Source organism: Pan troglodytes, chromosome 2 (assembly GCF_028858775.2).
Source record: "Pan troglodytes isolate AG18354 chromosome 2, NHGRI_mPanTro3-v2.0_pri, whole genome shotgun sequence".
NCBI lineage: Eukaryota > Metazoa > Chordata > Mammalia > Primates > Hominidae > Pan > Pan troglodytes.
The window spans coordinates 128,361,483-128,372,596 of NC_086015.1; the positions used below are offsets into that span (position 1 = coordinate 128,361,483).

Genomic DNA, 11,114 nt, shown 5'->3' on the forward strand with positions numbered 1-11,114 from the left:
AACATAATTGTTGAAAGGTATATGTACAAGTATATATGAACTCAAAGCATGAGAAATACAAAGTATCAAATAAAATAAAAAGAGAGAGAGAGTGATATTTACCCTCCCTCAGTAGAAAAGTATAAAGCCGTACCTACCTGATAGGAAATAACCAACAAAGAGAGGTTTTGCCCTCCAAATGGTATCATGTTGGGGCTCTGTAGCTTTTCTTTGCTTTTTTTTTTGTCAAAAATAATGGAATGGAGTGGCTGGAAAATTGACAAGAGCAGAAAGAGAAAATTCTCGTAGGTGTATTGAAAAGACAGTTGAATAAGGAGTGATTTCAAGAGCTAAGGCTCACACAGCAAGCAGCTAAGAGGGACTGCAAAGGCTTTTGACACCAAGGTGGCCTCAAGTGAAGAGCAAAACCCATATGGATTCCACTGTCACTGGAGTCTCTGCATACAGTTTCGGTTGGAATAAACTGGGAAAGAAAAATGTTAGGGATGCATAGGGAAAGTGCTAAGAGGAAGAAAGGAGTGAGGAAAGCTCAGGCTGGCTGCCCAGGCAGCTGCTACGGAAGGCAGACCCAGTCACAGCTCTGTCCCTAATCAGCTAGGTGGCCTCCAGAAGCCTCTTTACCTTCTTGTGTCTCTATTTTCTCATCTTCCCGGGTCTCTTCCAGTTCCTATAGTCTGTGTTAGGTCCGTAAGTCATACCTTAGACATGGATTTCCTCTTAAAATTTTTACTCTAAAAGAATCATCTACTTTATGAGTAGTAAGGTTCAATTGTTTGAATATGAAATATATTTGAGAGTTGTGAAAAGGTAGAAATCTAATGTTATTGATCTGTGGAACCTAAACAGAAAGTTTCAACGGACTCTGGCCAAATGTCCTGCTATAGAAGTTCAGATCACGTGACTATGGCATTACAGCCAGTTGTTGAGAACATGTATAAATCATATAGGTCTCTGAGGGTTCTTGAGAACTGAATTAACTTCTATAAAGGCTGAATATCCAAAAAGGTTAGGAGGTGACAAAAATGTCACACCAGTCAACATGTAAGTGTTTTTGCTAATGCTTTTGATTTGATTTTTTAGGTGAAACCATTACATTCTTCTGAGTCTGGAGAAGTAAAATACTTCACTCTCTAGTCTAGAATGACTTTCAAATCCTCATTTGGACAGTTGCTAGTGCTTCAAGAAAGAAAGCCTTCTCAATGACAGGCTCAACTTCACACAGTTCATGGGAATTGTAGGCATAACAGAGGAAGTAACCTAGTCAAATTCTTCTGCCAAAACACACCCTACATTCTTCTTCTTCTTAGGTTTTGAAGAGCATTTTGGGGGTTATAGTTGGGGACTGAGAGGGGAACTCAAAACTACAAAGCAGAAACACAGCTACAAATCTCTATTTTTATTTTTTTATCTTATTTTAATTATTTGAGACAGAGTGTCATTCTATTGCCCAGGCTGGAGTGCAGTGGTTGATCTCAGCTTACTGCAAACTCTGCCTCCCAGGTTCAAGCAATTCTCATGCCTCAGCCTCCCAAGTAGCTGGGATTACAGGTGTGCACCACCACACCTGGCTAACTTTTGTATTTTTAGTAGAGATGGTGTTTTGCCATGTTGCCGAGGTTGGTCTCGAACTTCTGGCCTAAGTGATCCGCCTGCCTCAGCCTCCCAAAGTGCTGGGATTACAGGTATGAGCCAGTGCATCTGACCAATCTCTATTTTAAAATAAATCACCATTTTTTTTCTTTTTTTTTGAGACAAGGTCTCACTCTATTGCTCAGACTGGAGTGCAATGGTGCTATCTCAGCTTACTGAAACCTCCGCCTCCCGGGTTCAAGTGATTCTCCTGCCTCAGCCTCCTCAGTACCTGGGACTATAGGCACCTGCCACATGCCTGGTGACAGGGTTTTGCCATGTTGACCAGGCTGGTCTTGAAATCCTGACCTCAGGTGATCTACCCGCCTCAGCCTCTCAAAGTCCTGGGGTTACATGTGTGAGCCACTGCGCCCAGCCTTTCTTGGTTCTTTCAACCTCCTGAATAACCATCCCAAAGTATCACCCAGCAGCCATGGTAAGGCCAATGAGTTTGATGTTGACTTAGCTGAGGCCTCTGCCCCCCACCTCACAGCCCGCAGAGCCTGGTGTTTGTGTTATGAATGGTGTGGACTGATTCTACTCCAAACAAAGTACTGTCCTTTTCTAAGAATAATCTCCCCCTAGTACATTCTTCTTTCTACATAGCACTGCTGTGACCTCCAAGGTGAAATCCTAGGAATTCAGAGTACAACATAAGGACTGGTGACCTCCCATGGCATTTTTAGGCTTTAAAACCAGAAATGACTAAAAATATTCCTGTAAATCAGGCAAGGCAAAAAAATAGTCTCACCCACACACCACTTGCAGCTCCAGAATCTGTAGGCAGCTTTTACACAGAATCTATTTCCATTTAAACTCTACTCTTTCTCAGGACTGGGTTGTAGGGGAGAAGAGATCAGTGAAGAAATGTTGTGACCTGGCTCACCCAACCTTGTGCATCGGACAGGACAAGAGGCAGAAAGATCACTCACCCTCTCTGCAGCTCCACATGAGACATTGAGCCCAGCTGGCCCAAGGAAGCAGATGACAGGGTGCTCCCCATGCACCCCAGCCTCCATCCCTGGGCCCTGTCCCTGCTGGTGTCTGTAGCCCTTGCTGCTGCTTCTTGTCATCCCAAGCTCCAGCACGAACGCTTTATTTCTTGTGCCATCTTGAATAGATTGGCAATTATTTGTGAAGAGTTGTCTTAAATAGGATTCTTGGGAATGGAGAGTGTTTAATGGGCATGGTGATGATAGCACAGCAATGTGAATGTCCTTAATGCCACTGAACTGCACACTGCACGTAAACATGGCTAAGATGGTACATCTCACGTTACATGTATTTCACTTTTTTTTTTTTTTTTTTTTTTTGAGATGGAGTCTCACTTTGTCGACTAGACTGGAGTTCAGTGGCACGATCCCGGCTCACTGCAACCTCTGCCTCTCGGGTTCCAGCGATTCTCCTGCCTCAGCCTCCCTAGAAGTTGGGATTACAGGCACGCCACCATGCCCAACTAATTTTTGTAGTTTTAGTAGAGATGGGGTTTCACTATGTTAGCCAGGCTGGTTTTGAACTCCTGATCTCAGGTGATCTGCCCACCTCGGCCTCCCAAAGTGCTGAGATTACAGGCGTAAGCCACCACGCCCAGCCCTATTTTACCATAATTTTTAAAATGAGGGGAAAAAAGGATTATGAAGTTACACCTGGGATCAATGGGAAAGGATCCCATGATCCACTAGCAATGTCTGAACATGCAGGGTGGAAATATTAGCAAGTACAACCTGGACATCTAGAGTCTCAAAAACAAACCAACAAAATGCAACCAAATGAACACTCGGTTGGGTTCTGCCTGGATTTTCCTAGCCTGCAGCTCTAGCTCCTCACTGATATTGAAAGGGGACAGAGGGTGGGTGTAATTCCCCAGAATCCCAGGGCCTTAAAAGGTAAGAAGCAGTGATACTGCAAGAGTGGAGGAGAAGGAGTGAGATTAGGGCACATGTGAAATATACCCTCTCTATGAGGCTTCTATTTCTCAGGAAAGTTTTTTTCTCCTTTCCTGTATATCTGACCATGGAGGTCCCACAGAAATCCTCCAGGATCTCCACTTTATTTCTATACTTGGCCTCTGCACTGTCCCCAACCCAGTCATGTCAACTACCTCTGACTCAGATGGAAGAATGTGCTTCCTGGCGTTACATTTCCCTTGGGCTTTAATCTTGTGTGTGATTATGCATTGATGTGAATGTGTCTTAGACTGTAAACTCACTGAGAGTAGTGACTTATCACCCCAGCAACCAGATTCTAAATAAAGCCTCTGTTCTTGATGACTGAGGATAAGAAGGGAAGAGGACACGAGCCTAGAGGAAGCTTCTGATGAGCCGAATCTGGGGGCCGAGTGTGGTGGAGTGCAGGCAGGAGCAACATCTGAGTCTCCCGGAGGTGCCCAGTTGTTAGGTTCCCATGCCACAATCCAGGCCCAAGCCCAGCCAGGAATGGGACACCCTTGGCACCTCCCAGGACTCTGGACACTCATCCATTCTGGTACTGGCTCCAAACTGGCACAGACCTGCAGGAGGGGAGCAAGAGAGACCTCATCCACCGGAAAAAGCTGAAGTTGGAGGCTGATCCTGCAGGGAAGACATATACATAACCATTTTTGAAGGTTCTACATAACGCATCTAGAAGCTCAGTTTTAATAGGGTGAATGCAAACCCCAATACACACACACGCACAGAATTAACACAAATGTTTTCCTTTTTCAGTCTAAACAAATAATATTCATTGTAATCTTCCATGACAGCAGCCTACTAAGGACTTTTACTCATGTGAATCCTTCAAAAGTTTATTTCCAAACTCCAAAATCACTCCTGAAAAACTGGATAAAGTGCTATAAAGACAAATGCAGAAGACTTGCTAACTTTAGTCTTAAGAATTAAAAAACTTTGATAAATTTTTTAAGATTCATACTGACAAGTGTTGAATACACACTATAAAATTTTCTACTAGACCATACACTGAGAATTGGGAACATGTCTTTTTCATCCTTATAATCATCACAGTACCTCACAGGATCTGGCACTTAAGAATTTTTTTAACAGGTGTTAAGTGAATCAAATAGTTCCACATGTAGAAATGTTAGAGCTGAATTGTTGTTGATTCTAGCCAAATAATCCTGACATCAAACACACAGATTTGAATAGGGTTTATCAATGGAAAAAAATCCATTCCTCCTTTGGTGTAGGTTTAAAAAAATTCACATAGTAAATTATATATAACTTTAGAGAAACAAATCAAATGTGATTTTAGAAAATGCTTTTCTAAATTATACATACTTATGATTGAAAATTGATTGATTAGATAATGTTCAATATATGATCAGGAAAATAGCATTATTTTAAGAGGCTTATGTTAAAATCTCCACAAATATCAACAGTATGCAGCTGATAACCTGTTTCCTCAATATCATTTAGGCCCTTATGGCTAAAGGGAAGATAAATTTTAGATCTGCATTTGCAATTGCAAAGAGAAGATTTCTAATACATTTTGAGATTGTCAGAAGGAAGAAAATAAACATATTTTATTAACTCACCCTACTTAAGTGTGATAATTTAGATTCTAAATTATTTGAATTTTAGATGGACATTGGCCTGAAATTTGATTTCATGTTTTCCTATGAATAGATTTCTAGGAAATAATTGAAATTTCTTAAGATCAAACTACTTTTTAAGAAATAAAGAAGCAATCACTGAAGTAATCACTGTTAATTAAAATATATTCTATCCATGATGTCAGCTAACATAAGGACCTCTTCTTAACATTACTGTTTTTCTAAATCATTATTTTTAATACACACGACTTAAAATGTTTGAAGTGCATTTCTTTCAAAGTGTTTGAAGTGCATCAGACTATTCTAATTCTGAAGAACCTTTTTTTCTTTTTTTTTTTTTTTTGAGTCGGAGTCTCACTCTTGTTGCCCAGGCTGGAGTGCAATGGCTTGATCTCGGCTCACTGCAACCTCCGCCTACTGGGCTCAAGCAATTCTCCTGCCTCAGCCTCCCGAGTAGCTGGGATTACAGGCACCTGCCAACATGCCCGGCTAATTTTTGTATTTTTAGTAGAGATGGGGTTTCACCATATTGGTCAGGCTGGTCTTGAACTCCTGACCTCGTGATCTGCCTGCCTTGGCCTCCCAAAGTGCTGGGATTACAGGTGTGAGCCACCTCACCCGGCAAACTTTTTTTTTTTTTTTTTTTTTAGTTTGCCTAAATAGTTATGGGCTATTTGATTTAGTTAGTAGTTGTAACAAGTTGCTTTATTTTAAATTGGAGCATCATAGGATTTTGCTGAAAAGGGCTCTCTAATGTATTTTTAAACAGCTTTATTATTAAAGAATAATTGATATGCAATAAACTGTGTATTGACTGTATTTTCTTGTTTTCTATATTCTGGATGCCCTGGCATTTTGGATCTTGATCCTGGAGGGTCTAGCTAATTCCTAGATACTGAATAGCAAACAATTCTCCAGTGGGTGGGCTTTTGATATAAAACCAACCAATCCAGGGCCTTCCCCTTAATGTAGTTCTTTATCAAACTCTCCCACACCAAGCCAATATTACCCCTGCCCTAAATCACACGAGGACGAGACAACTATAGTTCATCCCTGTAGCCCAGAGTCTGCTAAAATTACTCGAATTATTCAATCCTAGCCTTATGCAGTGTACCTACCCTGCCTTGCTCATTCCTTTCCACAAAAACCCAAAAGAGGCTCTAGGCCATGATCTCCCCTCTTCCTCTTCTGCCCCATGACTAACCCTGGTCCATCCCCACATGGCCCTGCATGGCATACCAAGCCTCCTGTTTCTAATGATCTTCCTCCTTCATGACAGTCATTTCCAGGTCTGTGTGTTTTACCACACCTGACTAAAACAAATCCTGGGTACATCTGCAGAACAAACTGCATGTAAAGACAGTCCATGACTTACAATTATTCTTTACGATTGGTTTATCAGGACATAATCCCATCATTAAATCAAGGAGTGTCTGTATTTAAAGTATACAATTTGGTCTGTGTGTGTGTGTATATGTATATATATATTTCACAGTGTACACATGGTTAGATGTGTGTGTGTATATATATATACACACAAGCAAGATAATGAACATGTCTAGCATCACAAGCAAGATAATGAACATGTCTAGCACCTCCAAAAGTTTCCTCAAGCCACTTCATAAGATCTCTCTCCCATGTATCCTTACTCCACTCCCATTCAAAAGTATCCACTGATCTGCTGTCACTATAAACTAAACCCAGCCTTAAAAGTATTTTTTGAAGGTCAGAAGTCCTTAATTTTGATAAAGTCCAATTTATAAATGTTTTCATGCTTTTGTTGTATCTAAGAAATCTTTGCTGACTCACAGTCGCAAAGATTTTTCTCTTACATTTCCTGCTAGAAATTTTATAGGTTTAAGTTTCACATTTAGTTTTAATATCCATTTTGAGTTATATTTTTATATGGTATGATATATAGGTGGAAGTCTACTTTCTGCATATGGCTTTCTGGTTGTTTCAGTGCCATTTGTTGAAAGACTATTCTTTCCTCCCACTGAATTACCTTTGAATCTTTTTCAAAAATCAGTTGACCTTATATGTGTGGGTCAGTTTCCAAATCCTCTACTCTGTCCATTGATTCACTTGTCTAGCTCTTCCACATCACACTGTCTTGATGACTTTAGCTTTAAAATCAGTCTTGAAATCAGAAAGTGCAAGTCTTACAACCTTATTCTTCTTTTACAAAATTGGTTGGGCTATTAGGTCCTTTGCATTTCCATATAAATATTTTAGAATCTGATTGACAATTTCTATAAAAAGGCAGCGGAGATTTTTGACTGGGATTATGTTAAATGTATATAAAAATTGAGGGATAATTAAAATTTTAAGAATATTAAGTCTTCCAATTCATGAACATAGTATATCTCTTCATTTATTTCTTTAATTTACTCTTTAATTTTTTTTCAGGAATGCTTTGTAGTTTTCCTTTTCTCATCTGTAAATATGGTGAATTACATTGATTAACTTCAAATGCTAAATGAACCTTGCATTCCTGGAAGAAACCCACTTGATCATGGTGTATTATTCTTTTCACATATTATTGCATTCCATTTGTTAAAATTTTGTTAAGAATTTTTGCATCTATATTCATGAGATATGTTAGTCTATAGTTTTCCAAAGAGTTTGTATAGAATTAATATTTTTTCTTCTTTAAATGTTTGGTTGAATTTATTAGTAAAGCTGTCTGGGCATAGGCTTTTCTCTCTGGTAGGGTTTTTAATGACCAGTTTAATTTCTTTAATAGATGACCTGAATAGCCCCATATCTATTTCTTCTTGAGTGAGCTTTGAAAGTTTGTATCTTTCAAGGAATTTGTCCAATTCATCTAAGTTGTCAATTTATCAAGAGAAAGTTGTTTATATTATTTCTTTATTTCACTTTTAATATCTATAGGATTTCTAATGATGTCATGTCACTCATTCCTGGTATTGGTAATTTGTGCTTCTTCTTCTTTTATTCTGATCAGTCTGGCTAGAGGTTTATCAATTTTACTGATCTTCTCACATAATCAGTTTTTTGCTTCATTTGCATTCTCTATTTTTTTCTGTTTTACATTTTATTAATTTCTACTCTGATCTATTCTGATTTATTATTTCCTTTTTTCTTCTTACTTTGGGTTTAATTTGCTCTTCTTTTTCTAGTTTCTTAAGTTGGATGTTGGGATCACTGATTTGCAAATGATCTTCTTTTCTAATGTAAGCATTTGATGCTATAAATTTTCCTTAGCTACATCCCACAATTTTGCTGTTCCATTTTCACTTTTATTCAGTTCAAAATACTTTGTAATTTCACTCTGCTTTCTTCTTTGAAGCATGGATTATTTATTTTCTGTATTTTAATTAGGGTTATGTAATATTCTTTAGTTTCTAAATATTTGGGGATTTTCTTTTCTTTTTTTAATTTTTAATTTAGGAGACAGAGTCTTGTTATTTTGCCCAGGCTGGCCTCAAACTCCTGGCCTCAAGCAATTCTCCTGCCTTAGCCCTCCAAGTAGCTAAGACAACAGGTGTGTGCCAACTGTGCCTGGCTTATTCGAGGATTTTCTGATATCTTCCTGTTATTTATTTCTAATTACTCCCCGCTCTGGTCAGAGAGCATACTCTGTTCTTGAATTGACTTGAATACTTTTAAATTTATTGAAATATTTTTTATGTACTAGAATATAGTCTCTCCTGGTAAATGTTTCATGTATAATTGAAAAGAACATATATTCTGCTGTTTTGGCGTAGAATGTTCTCTAACTGTCAATTAAGCCAGGTTTGTTGATAGTGTTATTCAAGTCTTCTGTAGACTTACTGATTGTATACTTATTTATCAATTATTAGGAAGGAGGTATTGAAATCTCTGACTATGGTTGTGAACTTTTCTATTTCTTCTTGTAGTTCTATCAGGTTTTGGTTTGTGTATTTCAAAGCTGTGTTTTTAAGTGCATAAATGTTAAGCTTTGTTATGTCTTCCTGATGTGTTTTTCCCTTCAGCTTCATGAAATCACCCTCTTTATCACTGTAATATTCTTTTCTCCAAACTCTACTTTGCCTAATGTTAATATAGCTACACTGCTTTGTTTTTCATTAGTGTTAGCCTGATGTATCTTTTTCCTTCCTTTTACTTTTAACATGTTTGTGTCTTTATATATAAAGAAGGATTCTTGTAGGCAGCATATAGTTGGGTCATGCTTTTTCATTCAATCTGACAATCTTTGGCATTCAATTAGGGTGTTTAGACTACCCATATCTAGCGTGATTATTGATATGGCTGGGATTACATATACATAAACCATCTTGTTATTTGTTTTTTGTTTGTCTCATTTGTCCTTTATTATCTTTTTCTGCCTTATTTTGATTGAGTACTTTTTATCTCCTTTACTGGCTTAACTATAACTGTTGTGTTATCTTAGGTTGCTTTAGGGTTTATAGTATACATTTTAAACTTACCACAATCGGCCATCAAGTGATGTTATAGTATTTAACAAAGTATAAGAAACTTACAACAGTATACTTTCACTTCACTGCTAGCTCTTGGACTATTGTTATTCATTTTTACTTCTACATATCTTATAAACCTCACGCTAAGTTATTATTTTTATTGGTAATCATTCATGTGCTTGTCACAGTTCTCCTCCTAGACTATAAATTATTTGAAAATGGGATTCACATCTGAATCAGTGTTGGCATTCAATTGATATTCAAAATCTTTTTTTTTCCAATGAATGGTAGAGAGAATGAGGGAACCAGTGGCAAAATGGCTCTGCTGCTTACCAAGGTGAAGCCCTGGACTGGCCCGGCCAATGTAGAAATACACAATGGCAGCAACACCCATGTTAACCAGGGTATACACCCACTGTATCACAAACATGATGAGAAGGGACCCAACAGCCTGTGAAAACAGAGTAGGAAGAGCAAATCACCTAATGGCTTTCTACATGGTAAGCAAGCCACAAGGCTAATGTCTTCAGCAACAACATTCCCTCTCATCAACTTCTGATCACTGTAAAAGTCTGAATAATAGAAGTTTATGAAGAATTCAAAAAACCTCACTTAAGCAGATATTTGGGCAGATATCCTCTGAAAATAACTCTTTAATTAAAACTATCAACTAGATATTCTATCTTATCTCCTTGTCCCATTCCTCCCTATAAGAAACAAATTAGGATGAAAGTATGATAACTTAGCGTACCTTAAAATTTAGTAACCCAGAAGTTATCATAGACAATTATTTAAAAAGGAAATTATTGATTAAAATAAGCGGTTCATTAAATGTAATCTTGCCATATGTAGTCTCATCTAAATTCTAATACAACAGGCAAATCACATTGCTTCTAATTAGGCCCTCCATCTTTCCTCCCCCACAGCCCAAGATCACACATGTGTCCACCTGAACTCTGTCCCAAAAACAACTGAGATCAAGATGAAGTTACTCACCCCCAACAGGGAGACCCAGGGGTTGCACATGTGGGTATAGAAAGAAGTGGATCTTCTCCAGACATCTTGTTCTTGGAGCCTGGACTTCAGGAAGAAATCTAAAAAATAGCCAAAGATTTGGCTGCCAAATTGCTATCAACCCTCTACTGTTTTTTAGGAAAATATACCTATGAGCTCCTCTTCCCCAATTTTGTAACTTAGCCTAAAAGACATCTCCCAGGGCTTGCTCTTGGAAAAGGAAGAAAGAAGTGTTTATGGCCTCCCACTAGCCAAGGATCTGAGAAAGAAAGAGAAGAAAGAGACAGAGTGGAAAGGAAGGTCCTCTGATGCTCAAGGCACAACTGTCCAGATATGTCATCTGGGGCAACTGGAAACTCAGCTCTCCCCTCTTTTTCAGATGTAAGGTGTTAGAGTGGGAGAACTAGACATCTGGTATTCTTGGCTTCCAGGTGTGACCACCGGGACTGCTAGGGCAGGTTGGCTTTTGTCTAATGAGAGATGGTCTTTGCTAC

The 11,114-nt window shown here is 38.5% G+C and overlaps 1 protein-coding gene across 15 annotated transcripts in view; it reads right to left on the reverse strand.

The window, feature by feature from the left end:
* The window catches only part of SLC12A8 (solute carrier family 12 member 8), a 130,385-nt gene that overhangs the window by 1,018 nt on the left and 118,253 nt on the right, over window positions 1-11,114 (reverse strand). For 7 of the 15 annotated variants that reach the window (XR_010155740.1, XM_009446336.5, XM_016941817.3 and 4 more), the window contains 3 exons: window positions 10,603-10,700; window positions 9,940-10,057; window positions 4,139-4,199 (listed from right to left, as the gene is read on the reverse strand). The exons of 1 other annotated variant lie outside the window; for it this stretch is intronic. Coding sequence is in view for 11 of the 14 variants with exons in the window: in XM_009446336.5 (XP_009444611.2) it covers window positions 4,139-4,199; window positions 9,940-10,057; window positions 10,603-10,700 (277 nt within the window). In the remaining 3 variants the exon portion in view is untranslated. Of the gene's footprint in view, window positions 1-137; window positions 249-2,561; window positions 4,200-9,939; window positions 10,058-10,602; window positions 10,701-11,114 lie in introns of those variants that run through there. 7 more of the 15 variants (XR_010155741.1, XM_063807050.1, XM_063807052.1 and 4 more) reach the window with 5 other exon arrangements.